Source organism: Mobula hypostoma, chromosome 1, assembly GCF_963921235.1.
Source record: "Mobula hypostoma chromosome 1, sMobHyp1.1, whole genome shotgun sequence".
In the NCBI taxonomy this organism is placed as follows: Eukaryota; Metazoa; Chordata; class Chondrichthyes; order Myliobatiformes; family Myliobatidae; genus Mobula; species Mobula hypostoma.
Genome location: NC_086097.1, coordinates 56,402,770 through 56,422,284, shown reverse-complemented (window position 1 = coordinate 56,422,284; position 19,515 = coordinate 56,402,770). Strand labels below are relative to the sequence as shown.

General features: G+C 41.6%; 1 protein-coding gene across 3 annotated transcripts in view; it reads left to right on the top strand.

Annotated features, from left to right (window-relative positions):
• Positions 1-4,836: 4,836 nt before the first annotated feature.
• Positions 4,837-19,515, top strand: part of LOC134347202 (factor associated with metabolism and energy-like) — a 30,991-nt gene continuing 16,312 nt past the window's right edge. The window contains exons 1-4 of one of the 3 annotated variants that reach the window (XM_063049487.1): positions 4,837-5,300; positions 5,786-5,868; positions 11,333-11,416; positions 14,594-14,689. In XM_063049487.1, coding sequence (XP_062905557.1) covers positions 5,087-5,300; positions 5,786-5,868; positions 11,333-11,416; positions 14,594-14,689 — 477 coding nt within the window. In that variant the 5' untranslated portion in view covers positions 4,837-5,086. The remainder of the gene's footprint in view (positions 5,301-5,785; positions 5,869-11,332; positions 11,417-14,593; positions 14,690-19,515) is intronic. The other 2 variants (XM_063049497.1, XR_010018105.1) reach the window with 2 other exon arrangements.

Sequence of the window (19,515 nt, the reverse complement as noted above, 5' to 3'; positions counted from 1 at the left end):
TGGGGACCCAAGCCATCCCAACCACAATCTATTCCAGCTGCTACCATCCGCAGCATAAAAGCCAGGACAGCTTCTTCCACCAGGCCTTCAGGCTGATGAACTCATGCTGATTTGAGTGTACTCTATATTACATTGACTGTTCTATTTATTATAAATTATTATGATTGCACATTGCACATTTAGATGGAGATGTAACGTAAAGATTTTTACTCATGTATTTGAAGGATGTAAGAAATAAAGTCAATTCAATTCAATTCACAGCTGAAATAAACCTTCAGAATGTTTAATGACCCCTAATCTCCTTGCTATAGTAACTCTAGATGGCAGGGATATATTCCCAAACTTAAAATCAGCATTATGAAAAGTGTAAATAAATTAAACAATCCCTTGTTACATTCTATTATAATTTTTGAAGGGGGCAAAACCTTGTTAAGTCATATAGAGTGAGATCAATTGCAGGAAATCTCAAATGAAAAACAATCTTAGATCCACATGTCTGATTCCTAGCATTTATCATTAACAGAAATAGTTAAAGATGATGCTTCCATCACTAGAACTCCAATTTGAAATAGCTTCTTCCACTGTCAATAAGCTACTAATGGCAGGTGCTGAAAAGCCAGGTAACTATTTATTGTTCTCAGATCTTGTCACAGGATTTCTTCTGCTTCATGATTGGGCTTGGGGAGAATCCGCAGGACATTTCAGAAAGAATGCAATGAACATTAACACAAAATATATGAAGAGAATGGAGATTCAACATGTGATAAAGCAATTGAAAACAGCATGAAGGTAGGTAGCAAATTTAAATTCTGATGTCAAATACCAAGCCAAAACATCCCAGGAATGATGAACATGAAGTTTAGGAAACAGAAGGTCAACATGCTACCACAACATTTTTCACTTCTGACCATAGATTAATAGATCTAATCTATAGACTTAATAGAGGAAATTAAATGTGTTTCCGTAACTTTTGAATGTTTGCAGTTATCTCTATGCAGAAAATATAGAAACAATTCAAAATCAGGCTACTGTGTATGAAGCTTTGAGGGCATGCTTGATTAGAAAGATTTCTGTAAATGAGTCAATAAGTTACAAGGTGACAAGCGAGAATTTTAGTGGCATAAACATTGGCAGATGAAATTCTTTGGCAAAGACTCTGAGAATATCTGCATTGTATCTGTGGCCTAAAAGCATTGAACTCTTTCTTAATTGGTAGAAACTTATAGAAACATACAAAATTTTGAAAGGGATAGATAAGATAGAAGTAGGAAAGTTGTTTCCATTGGTAGGTGAGACTCGAACTAGGGGATATTGCCTCAAGATTCAGGGGAGAAGATTTAGGACGGAGATGAGGAGAAACTGTTTTCCCCAGAGAGTGGTGAATCTCTGGAATCCTCTGCCCAGGGAACCAGTTCAGGCTTCCTCACTAAATATATTTAAGATACAGTTAGACAGATTTTTACATAGTAGGGGAATTAAGGGTTATGGAGAAAAGGCCGGCAGATGGAGCTGAGTTTACAGAAGGATCAGCCATGATCTTATTGAATGGCGGGGCAGGCTCGATGGGCCGGATGGCCTACTCCTGCTCCTATTTCTTATGTTCTTATGTTAGGGACTGGAACTGTGGAAGAGCAAGGTGTGTATGTGCTTACATATATAAATCACCAAAAGCTGATACAAAAGTACCAGAATTACTAAATGTTAGTCTTTATCTCAATTGCTCTGGATTTCAAAGCTAGGTAAACAGTGGTTCAATCATATAAAGATTTAGTCTGACTCTATCTGGACCATTGCTTTCAGTATTGTCTATTGAACATATACAAGATTCTGAATAGGATCTAGTGCAGTTTCAGCAGAATGAAGCCATGATATTAAATGATAACGGATTAAGAAACATTGCATAAACTTGGTTTGTATTCCTTTGGAAGTCAAGTTTTTTTCAATAAAGGTGAGGAACTGAGTGTGGTAGGTACAGTAAAACTTATGACTGGGACATGCAGAACATTATATATTGAAATTAGATGACAAGGTGAATGAAAATAGAACATAGAATAGTACAGCCCACAATGATGTGCTGACCCTTAAACCCCGCCTACCATATAACCCCCCACCTTAAATTCCTCCATATACCTGTCTAATAGTCTCTTAAATTTCACTAGATTATCTGCCTCCACCACTGACTCAGGCACTGTATTCCACGCACCAACCACTCTCTGAGTAAAAAACCTTCCTCTAATATCCCCCTTGAACTTCCTACCCCTTATCTTAAAGCCATGTCCTCTTGTATTGAGCGGTGGTGCCCTGGGGAAGAGGCGTTGGCTGTCCACTCTATCTATTCCTCTTAATATCTTGTATACCTTTATCATGTCTCCTCTCATCCTCCTTCTCTTCAAAGATTAAAACCCGAGCTCCCTTAATCTCTGATCATAATGCATACTCTCTAAACCAGGCAGCATCCTGGTAAATCTCCTCTGTACCCTTTCCAACGCTTCCACATCCTTCCTATAGTGAGGCGACCAGAACTGGACACAGTACTCCAAGTGTGGCCTAACCAGAGTTTTATAAAGCTGCATCATTACTGCGCAACTCTTAAACTCTGTCCTTCAACTTATGAAAGCTAACACCCCATAAGCTTTCTTAACCACCCTATCTACCTGTGATACAACTTTCAGGGATCTGTGGACATGTACCCCAGGTCCCTCTGCTCCTCCACACTACCAAGTATCCTGCCATTTACTTTGTACTCTGTCTTGGAGTTTGCCCTTCCAAAGTGTACCACCTCACACTTCTCCGGGTTGAACTCCATCTGCCACTTCTCAGCCCACTTCTGCATCCTATCAATGTCTCTCTGCAATCTTCGACAATCCTCTACACTATCCACAACACCACCAAACTTTGTGTCCCCTGCAAACTTGCCAACCCACCCTTCTACCCCCACATCCAGGTCGTTAATAAAAATCACGAAAAGTAGAGGTCCCAGAACCAATCCTTGTGGGACACCACTAGTCACAACCCACCAATCTGAATGTACTTCCTCCACCACGACCCTCTGCTTTCTGCAGGTAAGCCAATTCTGAATCCACCTGGCCAAACTTCCCTGGATCCCATGCCTTCTGACTTTCTGAATAAGCATACTGTGTGGAACCTTGTCAAATACCTTACTAAAATCCATGCAGATCACATCTACTGCAGTACCCTCATCTGTATGCCTGGTCTTCTCAAAGAACTCTATCAGGCTTGTTAGACATGATTTCTGCCCTTCACAAAGCCATGCTGACTGCTCTGATCAGTCCATGATTCTCTAAATGCCCATAGATCCTATCTCTAAGAATCTTTTCCAACAGGTTTCCCACCACAGACGTAAGGCTCACTGGTCTATAATTACCTGGACTATCCCTACTACCTTTTTTGAACAAGGGGACAAGATTCGCCTCCCTCCAATCCTCCGGTACCATTCCTGTGGACAACGAGGACATAAAGATCCTAGCCAGAGGCTCAGCAATCTCTTCCTTGGCCTTGTGGAGCAGGCTGGGGAATATTCCATCAAGTCCTGGGGAATATTCCATCAAGCCCTGGGGACTTATCCATCCTAATGTGTTTTAACAACTCCAACACCTCCTCTCCCTTAATATCAACATGCTCCAGAACATCAACCTCACTCTTATTGTCCTCACCGTCATAAAGTTCCCTCTCATTGGTGAATACCGAAGAGAAGTATTCATTGAGGACCTCGCTCACTTCCACATCCTCCAGGCACATCATCCCACCTTTATCTCTAATCCGTCCTACCTTCACTCCTGTCATCCTTTTGTTCTTCACATAATTGAAGAATGCCTTGGGGTTTTCCTTTATCCTACTCAACAAGGCCTTCTCATGCCCCCTTGTTGCTCTCCTCAGTCCCTTCTTAAGCTCCTTTCTTGCTTCCCTATATTCCTCAATAGACCCATCTGATCCTTGCTTCCTAAACCTCATGTATGCTGCCTTCTTCCACCTGACTAGATTTTCCACCTCACTTGTCACCCATAGTTCCTTCACCCTACCATTCTTTATCTTCCTCACGGGGACAAATTTATCCCTAACATCCTGCAAGAGATCCCTAAACATCGAGCACATATTCATAGTACATTTCCCTGCAAAAACATCATCCCAATTCACATCTGCAAGTTGTAGCCTTATAGCCTCATAATTTGCCCTTCCCCAATTAAAAATTTTCCTGTCCTGTCTGATTCTATCCTTTTCCATGATAATGCTAAAGGCCAGGGAGCGGTGGTCACTGTCCCCCAGATGTTCACCCACTGAGAGGTCTGTGACCTGACCCAGTTTGTTACCTAACCTGAAAATCTAAAATACTCCCAACATATTGTGGGTGCTGAATTAATTACAATGTTCAAGACTAATCAGTAGAATTTATTAGATAAAGCCATCAAGAAAACTAGAAAGATGGTGGGTAAAAGAGGTACAAAGGGGTCATGGTCCTTTTGTATCCGTTCCTGTTTCCTCAGCATTAACAGGTGGACCTTGCAGCTGGTATTTTGTTAATGACGGGTTGTAGGTCTGTCTGGTACTCTGACTGATGGGCGTTTACTGCCCACTCAGATGTTTGATGCATTAAGAGAAAAGAGCTCCTCAGAAAGAGCGACAGTTCAATATGATCAATAAATCCTCGCTCTGGAGAAGGCGGAGGCACGCAGGCAGTGCGGGACATGCCATTTGGTAGTTAACTGTTGGCAGGATAAAACAAAATCTGTACTAATATAGTCTCTATTTTGCAATAGCAAAGAGAGACGAGATGCTTTACTGGGTGCTGGGGTTAAGCCCGGGTGCAGGCAGGCGTGACCGTGTCGCCCGTTCACCTGGCGGTGACACGCGAAGTTGCTGGTTACTTTGTGACGGGCCACAACCGCTGGCGCGGCGTTGCCGGGGCAACTCGGTCGGCGTTGCGGAATTCCCGCCGGCTCATTGCACTTCAACCCTCAAGCGGTTCTGGATAACTAAACCCAACGTACATGCCCACACACCCCACGGAAACTCACCAGGTGATGCGGGAGGTGCTCCGGAACCGACGTTTTAGTCAGTCCGTGAGAAGATGGGCTTATGCTCGTCTAAAGTCTCGCACAAGGTGATCAAGGTGACGCCGGTGCCCCCAAACGAGACGGGAGGTTTGGACCAATTACCCGGCGGGGCGGACGGGGAGCGTCTGAAACACGGCGAGCCGCTGGAAATTTCAAAGCCGAGGAGAAGCGACCTTCCTCCGCTGAAGGAGAGGCACGTTGCCGGCGTGCTGCCCAGCCACCAACAAGGTGAGTGGGCTCCTGACACGCTGAGTAACCTCTCGCAACTGCCAGTAGCTTGTCCCAGCGGACGCACCACTGTACCTGCCGGTTCTTAAACTCAGACATTGAAGTTCACTTCCAACGAAACGCTTACAGAAGGTGAAAGAAAAGTGTGAAGACCACAGTTAGTTAGTTGTAATTTATTTTTTTGTATTGTATTACTGACGATCAAACTGTTCGGCAAATAACTACTTTGTGCATGCAGGGGACATGCGGGCTCGGTTGACGTCTTTTTCCAGTTTAGTACAATCTCCCCTGGATCGCGGAACATACAAATTAGTTAATATTTACTTGGGGTGCGTACAAATCTATTAATAATTAAACAGATTTGCAAATTGATGTGGTTTTCTTAGCCATTATCCGAGAAATCATAATTTCTGTGTAATTAATGTTTGACAGGAGATTCCAAAAAGATAAGTTTGCCTCTTTGCCAATTGCCTCTATCTTTTTAGTACCCACGGCCATCTCGTTTGATATTAATCCGGTCGACGGGGAAACCAGTATAATAAAAAAACACCCTCCTCGCAGATTTCAGGTGAGTGAAATAATCTGGGTTAAGTGTTTTCGATACCTTGGGTGACCTCCATAACAATTGTAAAGCCACCAAACCAAGGAAGTTTTGCACATTAGCCAGGGCCAGATTGAAATGACATCGACTAGTTTTGTATCAATTCAGTTCTTAAAAAGAAAGATTGAAATAAAAGTCAGTGTTACATTTATTAAATATCTTCCTATTCTCACTCTGATTTTTAATCCATACACCTAATACTTCACTGACAGAAGAGCCTAACCTTATTGTCCTAATTTTCATTTCTGATTAAAAATGTTCTAAATATGTTCTTCAGTGGAAAACTTCAATTTTAGGACGTTAGTCTTCATGACATCAAAATATTCCAAGTTCTTTTTACTAGCGGTTGACTTGAGTGGATATTTGACATCTCTGTGCCTAACTGTATCTGCTGTAAAGCCATCACTGGGTAGGTTTCCGAAGATTTGTTATGGAATATTTTACTAGCGAGCAATTTATTTTCATAAATTATAAAACAATTGAATACACTCTCAATAACTTTTGCTATTGTCACTGTTACTGACCAGTCTTTTAGTGACTGGACAGCATCAGCACAGATCTATCCAGATCTTCAGGTTTGCAAAATGTAGGCACTGTAAAACCAATAAAAAGAATCCTAACTCCTTTTTAGATTGATGGTGGCCCAGGTCCAAAGTTAGTTGTCTCTCAATATTTTACACAGCTCGTAGGGGGATCAGAAGTAGAGAGAGTGAGCAGTTTCAAGTTCCTGGGTGTCAAGATCTCTGAGGATCTAACCAGGTCCCAGCATATTGATGTAGCCATAAAGAAGGCAAGACAGCGGCTATACTTTATTAGGAGTTTGAAACTATTTGGCATGTCAACAAATACGCTCAAAAACTTCTATAGTTGCACCGTGGTGTCATGGTCCAGATCGGGATCCCTTTAAATTTACCTTGTTTATGTTACGATCCGGACCATTGATTCCCTGTTTTCCCGTGTCCCTTGACTTTGGTGATTAGAAGCAATTAACGCTCGGCTGAACCGGTAGTTTATAGTCTCCGGCTTTCAGCCGTTCGGCGTGGGAGTGTCTGCAAAGTCACGGCGTGCCAATGTCATCTGGCCGGAGTAAGCTTAGTCTCCGCCTGAAGCGAGTGCCGGTAGTTTGCCTTTCCTCACTGGAGCAACCTTGTCAAGTTACCTCGCCAAAGAGAGCCTGCAAAGTTTCCTTACTGAGGTGGGTCCGTCAGTTAACCCGTCGGAGAGAATCAAGAGCCGCTGTCTACTGTTCCCAGGCCGAGTCGAGAGCTCGGCACTACCCGGAGGCTTCAAGTCAAGTCCTGGCTCCAGCGGCATTCAAGTACCACGTCCACGTCCTGTCCTGGCGGCGTTTAAGTATCATGTCAAGTCCTGGCCCTGGCGGCTTCCAGTTCTGAGTCATGTCCTGGGCCTGGCAGTCTGTGATTCCTGTCCTACCCCCTTGTCTGAATCCCTTCTCTGCCCCTCTTGCCTCTAGCCCTCGTCTGCAGCCCCCACCTGCACTTTGGTCTAGTTCCATCACTGGATCTAGATAGGTACTGTCTGGTGTTCATTCGTGTTGGTCTTGTCTTGTCCTTGCCTCTGTGGGGTAAGTCTGGCTGTCTTGCCATTGCCCTGTGGAGGGTCATGAGTCATGTGTCCTGGCCCTATGTCCTGTACCCAAGGAGGGGTCTCTGTTCTGTGTGCAAGTCCTGGCCCTATGTCCTGTACCAAAGGAGGGGTCCCGGCTCTCTGTTCTGTGTATGTGTCCATGGTTCCATGTACCTGCTCCCCGAGACTGAGGCTCTGTGCTCCCATGTTCCTCCTCTCCCTAGCCCATGTCATGTCCTTGCCTGGTTCTGGGGTCTGAGCCCGAGGCAAGACCCAGGTACTGGGTCCTTGCCCAGTCTAGGGCTCGGAGTCCATACTCTAGCCTCTTCATGTCTACTCTAGTTCTGGGAGCTGATTCTGAGTCCAAGCCCAGACCCTTGGTCCTAGCCTAGTCATAGTCCTCAGTCCTCGTCCAGTTCACTATTCCTGCTTCTGTCTTGCTCTCCTGGTATTGTACAATAAACTAAACCTAAGTAACCTCACAAGATGTGTCTTGCATTTGGGTCCACCCTTGCTCCCAATCCCCTGCCATTGTGACACGTGGAGAGCATTCTGATGGGCTGCATCACTCTCTGGTATGGAGAGGCTGCTGCACAGGACAGAAAGAAGCTGCAGAAGGTTGTAAACCTAGTCAGCTCCATCTTGGGTACTAGCCTACAAAGTACCCAGGACATCTTTAGGAAGTGGTGTCTCAGAAAGGCAGTGACCATTATTAAAGACATCCAGCACCCAGGGCATGCACTTTTCTCATGTAACCATCAGGTAGGAGATACAGAAGCCTGAAGGCACACACTCAGCAATTCAGGAACAGCTTCTTCCCCTCTGCCATCCGATTCCTAAATGGACATTGAACCCTTGAGCACTACCTCACTTTTTTAATGTACTGTATTTCTGTTTTTGCACATTTTTTAAATAATCTATTCAATATACATAATTGATTTACTTGTTTCTTTATTATGTTTTATTTTTATTTTTTCTCTGCTAGATTATGTACTGCATTGAACTGCTGCTGCTAAGTTAACAAATTTCACGTCACATGCCGATGATAATAAACCTAATTCTGATTCTGACTATCCTTCTTTATGGTACATTGAGCTCAGAAAAATAGAGTGCTATGGGTAACCCTAGGTAATTTCTAAAGTAAGAACACGTTCGGCACAGCTTTGTAGGCTGAAGGGCCTGTATTGTGCTGTAGGTTTTCTATGTTTATCTCTAAACTCTTCTCGGGCTTCCTGCCAGGTACAGCTATTGATTTTAACCAGTGTTTTGATGCCACATTCTGCCATCTTCATCAGGGATGATGCCTAGGGCTGTCTGGTCCGGTGGTATTTATACCCCTGTCGTCCATCTCTCCTGATCAGTTAGTCCTCATTCAATCAGGTTCCTACTGTCCTACCTTGTTTACAATTAAATTCCAGTTCTTACTTGGAGTGAGACCTTCATCTTTCTTAAAATTCTTTTCCTGTACTTTTATTTCAATGGCTTCCTTCACCAGGCAGTCCCAAAACCCATTGGTGTGGCACAGTAGTTTTGTGCATTTGAAGTCAATCCTATGGCCATTGTGAATACAATGTTCTGCCACTGCCGATTTCTCTGGGTAATCCAAACAGATACACCTCCTGTGCTCCTTGATTGATTACATTCCTATAGAATGGCTACAAGGTGAAAGAAATCAATCAGACCCTTAAAAGTACTGACAGAAAAATCAGGAAAACTAACAACGAGGAGGAACCCGCCACTACTGCCGGTATTCCCTACAATTCTACAGTCACTGGAAGGATTGCCAGGATCCTGAAGAAATACTAAATTAATACCATCCACAAACCCGAAGGGAAGCTCAAATCGCAGCTTATGTGGGTCAAAGATGAGCTGGGACTCAGGACGCTTGGTATTTACAGGATTCTTTGTGAATGCAGAGCAGCATATATCGGCCTGGCAGAACGCATGGTGGAAACCCCCGTCAAGGAGCACAGGAGGTGTATCTGTGGACAGCATTCTGAAAGGTTGCATCACTGTCTGGTATGGCGGGGGGGGGTGCAGGGAGGAGGCTACTGCACAGGATTGAAAGAAGCTACAGAAAATTGTAAAATTAGTCAGCTCCATCTTGGGTACTAGCCTCTGTAGTATCCAAGACATCTTCAAGGAGCGGTGCCTCAGAAAGGTGGTGTCCATTATTAAGGACCCCCATCACCCAGGACATGCCCTCTTCTCATTGTTACCATCAGGAAGGAAGTACATAATCCTGAAGGCACACACTCAGCAATTCAGGAACAATTTCTTCCCCTCAGCCACCCAATTCCTAAATGGACATTGAACCCATGAACTCTACCTCACATTTATTATTTCTGTTTTTGTACTATTTTTAATTTAACTATTTAATATACATACATAGACTTTATGTAACTGATTTATTTATATTTTCTATATTTTCATGTATTACATTACACTGATGCTAAGTTAACAAATTTCACAACATAGGCCAGTGATATTAAATATGATTCTGATTCTGTCAACAATGTCTATATATAATAAATTCTGCATATTGCTTATGTGGCTTATTATGCCTTGAATGTCAACACTGTTCCTGTTACCAGATTTAGAAATACCATCCACCAGAATTCCACTATCCAAGGTGAAAAGACTTCTATTCTTTTGAAACTTTGGGCTTCCAAACTGTTTTTTAAGCTCCTTTTTAACACAAAGTCATCCTATTTTACAAATTCTCATTAGTTTATTCAGTAAAAACTCTTTGTTTTGAAGAACCAGTTGTTCAAATGAGGACACTTGATGGGTTGGCCCAGCATGCGGAAAGGAGACATTGGTAAAATCAGTGCCATAATATTCAACAGCAATAGTACACAAGAATTCAAGCTTGGAAGGCCCCTTCCCATGTGAAAGGGAAAAGGGTGTGTCTCGAATCTCAATAGAAAGTGAATGGACATTCTACACTGGTTTCAATACTTGATAACTTTTCCATTTCTAGTTAAGAATAGTTCCACATAAAATTAACCTGTAATACTGCAGATTTCCTCATGTTTGCTGTAATACTAGGTACTGATTTCATTTGTGTGTGGTATGCATTTCCGTAGTGCCAAGGTATTTGAAGTTTGTGTTTGCATATGAGGAATGTTCTGATATCTCTTTCATCTGCTCCGCATTATTTACCTGAGAAAGTGAGGTCAGGTCACCACTGGATTCAGAATCTCATGTTTTGAAGTGGGCAGACTGTCCTGTCCTATATCCTGAACTGATTGGTATCCTATCAGTGATCCGATTCTTTGTTCCAAAATCCCAAATAGGGGAATTCTCATCAGGGAGCCCAGCGATGACTGGAAGAAATAATACAAAAGAAATCATACAAAAATGACCATAATAGAATCAATATATCTTGAGAAAACATTTTTTTAAACTGGGGGCTAAATCTGTAAACTAATATTCCCATCAGAATTCGAAATTTTCTTTGTCCAGCAACAAAGGACAACAAATACACTGCTTACAAGTTCCATAGAAGTGACATTTAATGATTAAATACAGGCCGCTATTTTGCTAGCATCACTTACATAAGAACATAAGAAAGAAGAGCAGGAGTAGGCCATCCGGTCCGTTGAGTCTGCTCCACCATTCAATAAGATCATGGTTGATCTGACCATGGACTCATCTCCACTGACCTGCCTTTCCCCCATAACCTTTAAATCCCCTACAATGCAAAAATCTATCCAGCCTTGTCTTAAATGTATGTACTGAGGTAGCCTCCACACAAAGAAACAATGCACTATTTTAAACATAAGCTGTGCAGAAGAAAAGCTATGAACATGAGCATTTGTTTTATTATTTTACATTTCAGGGGCTTGAACCCATTAATAGTTGCACAGTGATCACATCAGAGAAACTTCTGGAAAAACGAGCAGCAAATGCACGCAAAGTACAGGTGAAGTATTCCACATCATATGAAGATATCAAGTATCCTGTAATGATGTTTGACCTATGGAGATAATTTGATTAAGCTATGTCAAAGGCCAGGCAATGTAGACATTCGGTCTGCAAATATAGATAAGTGCCATTTTATCTTTTACAATGGCAGGCATCTGAAAATTATCCATTTCTAATAAATTAGAAAAGAGTGGAATGCAGTTGTTATATATTCTGGGACAAATTGTGCTGTTCCGGAGATTTGACTGACTGCTTATGGATGAGAATCACTCTTCAATCAATAAAATGATTTCCCTATCAGTCATGCAATGAATGATGTCATTCCCCATGCAGTGCTCTTTTTCAGAATTATCTGGGAAATTGTGTCTCATTTTTCAGCGTACTTTTTTTTCTGTTGGTCACTCACAGAACAGCATGTTTCAACAGAGTGCCTGCCTCATTGTTTTGAAGAAGTGCAAGGAATTCATAACAAGAAGGGCTCCTTTAATTTTTATCAAGAACCCTGCTCTCCCAATGCCTGGAGGTTTCTGATCTGGTGACCCACTCTTGTATCTATTTTTCCACTCTTCACTAGGGCCCAGTCTCCAGCTACCCCTGAGATTTCATGTCTAATTACTCTATCCATGACTTCCAACTCCAGCTGCCTGTACTGTTTTTCCTACACCCATAAGTTTCTGTGCCTTGATCTTTAATTACCGCATTGTTCCCTAGGTTTTGATTTCACTCCATTGCCCATCAGATTCTGATTGACTCTTGACCAATGGCTCTCCAATCCCTTTGAACCTCCTGGTTCTGGTTCTAGACTTGCCAAATTTTCCTTCGCAGGCTGTGTACTGCAGGAAAAAAAATCAAGTTGTTTATCAGAATTTGGTATTTTTACACTGGCAAGCTCTTGGCAAAAATACTTATGCTTTTAGCAGAGCAAGCAATTTCCAAGCCAGAGTGTTGTAATCCTATATCTTGTCCAAACTTTTTCTGTGTCAGTGACAGAGTCTAACAAAACATGTTCACAGGATATGGGCATATTTCAAACTCAGGCTACCAGCTTTTTATATTAGAATGTTCTATAACACTCTTTCTTTCAATACAATGTTTTTTACTGCAAACAATATTTATGATTAAATTCTGTAGGATTTTACATCCCTTCCTTCCTTGTGTCACATCCTATAGAATCCTCAAAGCGGACAACCTGCATACAATAGGTTTTTAATTATTTTTGTTAGAAATGAAGAGCATTAAATATATGGAAGGGAAATAGAACATTGCTAATAGTGTGCAGCATAATGATGTGACTGTTAAATTGAGTTTTAGTGGAAACTGAAAAGATGTGCTTTAAAATTTCTCAAAAATATTTTGAGATTATTATGGAATATCAGAATGGCAGAAAGCATTAATTGTATACCAGTTATCTACAATAAGGATCTAGATCCAAATGTGGATGCAAAGATTTCCCCTCTCTCAAGCCGCAAGAATGACATGAAGGAAATCTGGAAGCTGAACCTGACCAGAGGGCTTAAAAAAAGGATCTTCATAGCAGCACAGAGTCCATTTTCACGTATGGATGCGAGACGTGGACACTCACCAAGACTATGCGAAAGCCTCTAGATGGTTGCTATACACGAATGCTCCGGATGGCTCTTGATGTGAGTTGGCAACAGCACATGACGAACGTCGAGCTCTATAACAACCTACTGATGCTCACCACTAAAATCGAGGCGAGAAGACTGCAACTAGCGGAGCACTGTCTACGCCACCCCGAGCTACCTGCCAGCCCAGTCATCATATGGGAACCCAAGCATGGGAGGATGAAACCTGGGCACCCTTCCAAGACTATGGTCAACATGCTCCTAGATTTCTTTAAAAAAATTGATTCAGTCGCAGTAAAGTTCCTGAAAGATACTGTCTTGTGACATAGAATTGCCCAAAAGTGAATACTAATAGAAATTTTGTGAAAGAAAGCACAAATAGGATAGATTTGGGAAATGTACATGAGAGTGTGGGGGAGTGTTCTCACGTTGGAAGGAAGATGTAATATTTATCTGGCGCTTGTCAAAACCTCAGGAGGCCCTTTTAGTGAATGAAGTTCATGCGCAGATTAGTCATGGAAGCAATTCACCTCATAAGGAATTGATGAGAAAACTGCATCAGAACAGCTCGTTCTCAGAAAGTGGTATGCTTTGCGTCTATTTTCATATTTAATAAGTGGAATTCTGGGGCATTTACTAGTATTCTAAAACTTGCATGCCATGTATCTAAACTTAGTATCTTTGACTTTCGTGACAAATGATCAATTTCAGTTTGTTTTGTATGGTATTGAACAATTTCATTGTTGGTTTTGAGATTGGATTTCTTAATTACATCCATTTTCTTTGAAAGCAAAAATATCAATAGCCTTATTCATTGAAGATACAATATAATTCTCATAGAGGATGAAATGATTGTAAACTAAATATCAATTGTGAAAGATTAGTGGAAAAAAATATAGTTTTTAAGATGCTCTCTTTTCTAAATTTGCTACTTGTCCCCATCCGGAACAAAATAAAAATTGGAAAAAGAAGTTTCTCTACAAAGACCGGAGTAATATAGTCTCATGAGTCAGACCATACAGTAAATATAGTTAACAATCCTTTCTTTATCAAAGGTAATTATCTATACACAAAAGAAATCATCAGATGGATTTGCCTATGTTAAATACAGTCTCATTACTGGATTTTAAGTTCTACCTACAAAGGGTGACTCCATAGATAATTTCAGATCCATTAATCTTTGGATAATGTTTACCCCCACAGATATCCTGGTAAAATACTAGGATAATGAAAAAGATAATCATGTTCAACCAGTGAGAAGGAGGGATCAATGTGTGGAAAGAAATCTTGGATTCACAAAAAATTAATGCTTCAATAAGAGAACTTGTAGATCTCCAATTGCCCTTCTACATTGATAATTCATGTGGTTTGTGAATAATGTACTGATATTTCCAACACCTTAACTTTTAAAATATCAATTACAGATATTCAGCTTATAAAATAGAAAGCCTTATTGTCCAATACATTTTATCATATTACTGAGAAATTATATTATATGTTCAGAAATGATTTCACATCATTTTCTGTACTTATTATTTTCTATACTATAGTGCAAAGTTCTGTCACAATCTGAAACTACTTATTTTAAGCAGGCACAAGAAATACAAGCAGAAATTGCAAAGCAATTTTCCAGGCGAAGACAACAAATCGAGAAGATGCAGTATGAAAAGATAAGGCAGGAAGAGGTCAATTTCTCTTAATCATCACATAGCTGTTGTAAATATTTTCATATTAAAAATATTTTTTTCTGCGGCAGGTAGAGAGCAAAATGGCAGACCAGATCTCTCATTTGCACTATAGAGTCATTGGGAGTACCTCAAAGCCTAAAATTTATCGTTATTTGCTCTTTCCAGTATAAATATTTGTAACTATGTACTAACTGATGGTATTATTAGTATGTTTGGCAGTTCATTACTGGTCAAGCAAAATTTTATTAAGAAGCTTCGATAAATTGTCTTCTTCCACTCTGCATTCCATGTTATGAAATAAGGAAGTACTGAACTCCAGGGCTTTAACCCAATGACAATGAAGAAACATTGAGATTTGTTCTCATTGACAGATGTCAGGCAGGATAGTGAAATGATCCTCTTTTGGGATGTGGGAAGGCAGGGAGACCTCCAGAGTCCCTGATGACTACAACTGTGAGAAGTGTATCCAGCTGCAGCTTTTGACAATCCACATTGAGGAACTCTAGATCATTTGGGAGGCTGAAGGGGTTGAAGGGAAGCTGATAGACAGGACATATCGAGAGGTAGTTACACACAAGGTGCAGGACACAGGAAAATGGGTGACAGTCAGGAAGGGGTTCAGGAGCCAGTGCAGAGAACCCCTGTGGCCTTCCCCCTCAATAATTGGTTTATCACTTTGGATACTGTTGCAGGGGATGACCTGGCAGAGGAATGTCACAGCAGGAGGGTCTTTTGCACTGAATCTGGCTATGTGACTCAGAAGAGAAGGGGGGAGAAGAGGCACGCTGTGGTGACAGGGTACTTGTTAGTGAGGGGAACAGAAAGGAGGTTCTGTGGGCGAGAATGAGTTTCCCAGTAGGTATTACAAACACAAGAAAATCTGCAGATGCTGGAAATCCAAGCAACACACACAAGATGCTGGAGGAACTCAGTAGACCAGGCAGCATCTATGGCAAAGAGTAAACAGTTGACGTTTCAGGCTGAGACCCTTCAACCAGTCCAGATGAACGGTCTCAGCCGAAAACCCTTCATCTGTTCACCCTTTTCACTGTTTACTCTTTTCCATAGATGCTGCTTGGCCTGCTGAGTCCCGAAAGGTATGTTGCCTCTTGGGTGCTAGGGTTTTGGGACATCTTGGATCGAGTCCTCAGCATTCTTAAATGTGAAGATGAACACCCAGAGTTCGTGGTCCATGTAGGTACTAATGGCATGGGTAGGACGTGTGACGAGTTTCTGCAAAGGGAGTTCAGTGAGTTAGGTGCCAAGTTAAAGGGCAGGATGTGATCTCAGAATTGCTACCCATGCCACTTGCCAGTGAGGCCAGAATTAGGAAGGCTATACAGTTTAACACATGGCTAAGGAGTTGGTTTAGGAGGGAGGGAATAAGATTTTTGGATCATTGGGCTCTTTTCCAGGGAAGATACGACCTGTACAGAAGATATAGTTTGCACCTGAACTGGAGGGGGACTACAAACCTAGCAGGAAGGTTTGCTAATGCTGCACGGTGTGGTTTAAACTAGAGTTGCATGGGGATTGAAACCAGTTAGTGAAGAGGTTGCGGAGACAGATGTTGTTAAGATATCAGACAAAGTCAGGAATCAAAAGGTTGAGCATGTTTCAACTAATGTCTTGAGCTGCTTATATTTCAATGTAAGAAGTATTGTAGGAAAGGTGGATGAGATCACAGCCTGGATCAACACCTGGAATTATGACATTGTAGCCATTAGTGAGATTTGGTTGCAGGAAAGGCAGGACTGGCAGCTTAATATTCCAGAGTTCTGTTGTTTTAGATTTGACAGAGTGGGAAGGCTTAAAGGAGGAGGGGTGGCTTTAATAGTCAGTGAAATTGTCACAGCAGTGCTCCATCAGGACAGACTGAAGAACTTATCTTGTGAGGTGTTATGACCACCCAACAGTCTGTGGGATTTAGAAGAACAAATTTGTAGAGAGATTGCAGACTGTTGCAAGAAACATGAGGTTGTTATAGTACGTGATTTTAACTTTCCACATATTGACTGGGAATCCCATACTGTAAAAGGACTAGATGGGATGGAGTTTGTCAAATGTGTTCAGGAAAGTTTCCTCCATCAGTACATAGAAGTCCCAATGAGAGAGTGTGTGATACTGGATTTGCTATTAGGGAATGAAACAGGGCAAATGACAGAAGTTTGTGTAGGGAACACTTTGCACCTAGTGACCACAATGCCATTAGTTTCAAAGTAAATATGCAAATAGGTCTGCTCCACCGGTTGAGATTCTAAATTGGAGAAAGGCCAATTTTGATGGTATCAAAAATAAGCTGGCAAGTGAAGATTGGGACAGGCTATTTCTGGCAAAGGTGTACTTGGTTAGTGGGAGACCTTCAAATTTGAGAGTAAAAAGCTTGTACATTCCTGTCATAATAAAAGATAATGATAACAAGTGGAGGGGACCTTGGTTTTCAAGAGATATTGAAGCTCTGGTTAAGAGAAAAAAGGAGGTGCATAGTAGGTATAGGCAGGTAGGAACAAATGAGGTGCTCATGGAATATAAGGAATGCAAGACAACACTTAAAAAAGAAATCGGGAGGGCTAAAAGAAGGCATGAGGTGCTTTAGCAGACAAGGAGTAGGAAAATCCTAAGGGTTTCGACAGATATGTTAAGAGCAAAAAGATTGCAAAGGACAAAATTGGTCCCCTGAAAGTTAAGAATTGTAATTCATGTGTGGAGCCAAAACAGATGGGGGAGAACTTAAATAAATTTTATGTGTCTGTATTTACTCAGGAGGCAGACACAGAGTCTATAGAAGTGAGGCAAAGCAACATCAACTTCATGGACCCTGTACAGATTACAGAGGAGGAGGTGTTTGCTATCCTGAGGCAAATTAGGGTCGATGAATCCCCAGGGCCTGACAAGGTGTTCCCTTGAACCTCACAGGAGGCCAGTACAAAAATTGACAGGGCCCTTGCAGATATATTTAAATCATCTTTAGCAACAGGAAAGGAACCAGAGGATTGGAGGATAGCCAATAATGCTCTGCTGTTTAAAAAAGGCTGTAACCATAAACTAGGAAATTATAGGCCAGTGAGTCTGACATCAGTTGTGGGAAAGTTATTGGAAGGTATTCTAAGGGATCAGATATGTGAGTATTTGGATAGATATGGACTGATTAAGGATAGTCAACATGGCTTTGTGCATGGCAGATCATGTCTAACCAATCTTATCAGGGTTTTTCGAGGAAGTTACCAGGAAAGTGGATGAAGGCAAGGCAGTGGATGTGGTCTACATGGACTTTAGCAACGCATTTGAGAAGGTCCCTCATGGGAGGTTGGTCAAGAAGGTTCAGTTGTTTGGCATTCAAAATGAGGTAGTAAATTGGATTAGACACTGGCTTTGTGGGAGAAGACAGAGAGTGGTAGTAGATGGTTGCTTCTCTGACCAGGCCTATGACTAGAGTGCTGCAGGGATCAGTGCTGGGTCCATTGTTGTTTGTCATCTATATCAATGATACGGATGATAAGGTGATGAATTGGATCAGCAAATTTGTGGATGACACCAAGATTGGGAGTGTCGTGGAGAGTGGGGAAGGCTATGGCTTGCAGAGGGATCTGCGTTAGCTGGAAAAATAGCAGGTGGAATTTAATGCAGAGAAGTGCAAGATTTTGCACTTCAGTAGGACCAACCAGGGTAGATCTTACACAGTGAACGGTAGGGGACTGAGGAGTATGGTAGGAAAAAGGGATCTGTGAATACAGGTCCATAATTTGTTGAAAGTGGTGTTACAGGTAGATAGGATCATAAAGAAAGCTTTTGAAACATTGGCTTTCGTAAATCAATATATTGGGTACAGGAGATAAGATGTTATGTTGAAGTTGTATAAGACATTGGTGAGGCCTAATTCAGAGTATTGTGTGCAGTTTTGGTCACCTATCTACAGGAAAGATGTACATAAGGTTTAAAGAGTACAGAAAAAGTTTACAAGCATCTGCTGGCTCTGGAGGACCTGAGTTATAAGGAAAGATTGAATAGGTTATGACTGTATTCCTTAGAACGTAAAGACTGAGAGTAGATTTGATAGAGGTATACAAAATTATGAAGAGTATAGATAGAGTAAGTGCAAGCTGGCTTTTTCCACTGCGGTTGGGTGGGACTGCAATCAGAGATCATGGGTTAAGGATGAAAAGTGAAAAGTTTAAGGGGAACATGAAGAGAAACTTCTTCACTCAGAAGGTCATGAGAGTGTGGAATGAGCTTCCAGCACAAGTGGTGCATGTGAACTCGATTTCAATGTTTAAGAGAAGTTTGGGTAGGGACATGAATGGAAAGGGTATGGAGGACAATGGTCCTGGTGCAAGTTGATGGGAGTAGGCAGTTTAAGTGTTTTTGGCGTGGACTAGATGGGCCAAAAGGCCTATTTCTATGCTGTGCTTCTCTATGACTCTATGTGGCTTGGAAATGTGTTTGCAGGTGGAGGTATTCCCAAGCTATTGCTGTCCTTAACTTTCTAAATGAAAGAAGTCATGAATTTGCTGGGTGCTATAGAAGAAGACTTATTAGCATGAGGCAGTGCATTTTTATGTCGTATATATGACAGCCATGGTGAACTAGAGGTGGAAGTGAGGAATATTTAATCTAGTGTAGAGTTTGCCTTTCAGGTGGAATGCTTTGTCACAAATAATCTCAAGCTCCTTAAATTGTGTAAGCTCTGCATTCAGCCAGCTAAGTGGTGAAAGATTAGTCTATGGTGTATTTATGGTGGGAGAGGTTTGGGAAGCAGGAACTGAGTTGTTCATCACAGATTAACAAGCCCTTGATCCGCTTTTCTAGACCCATCAATTATTTAG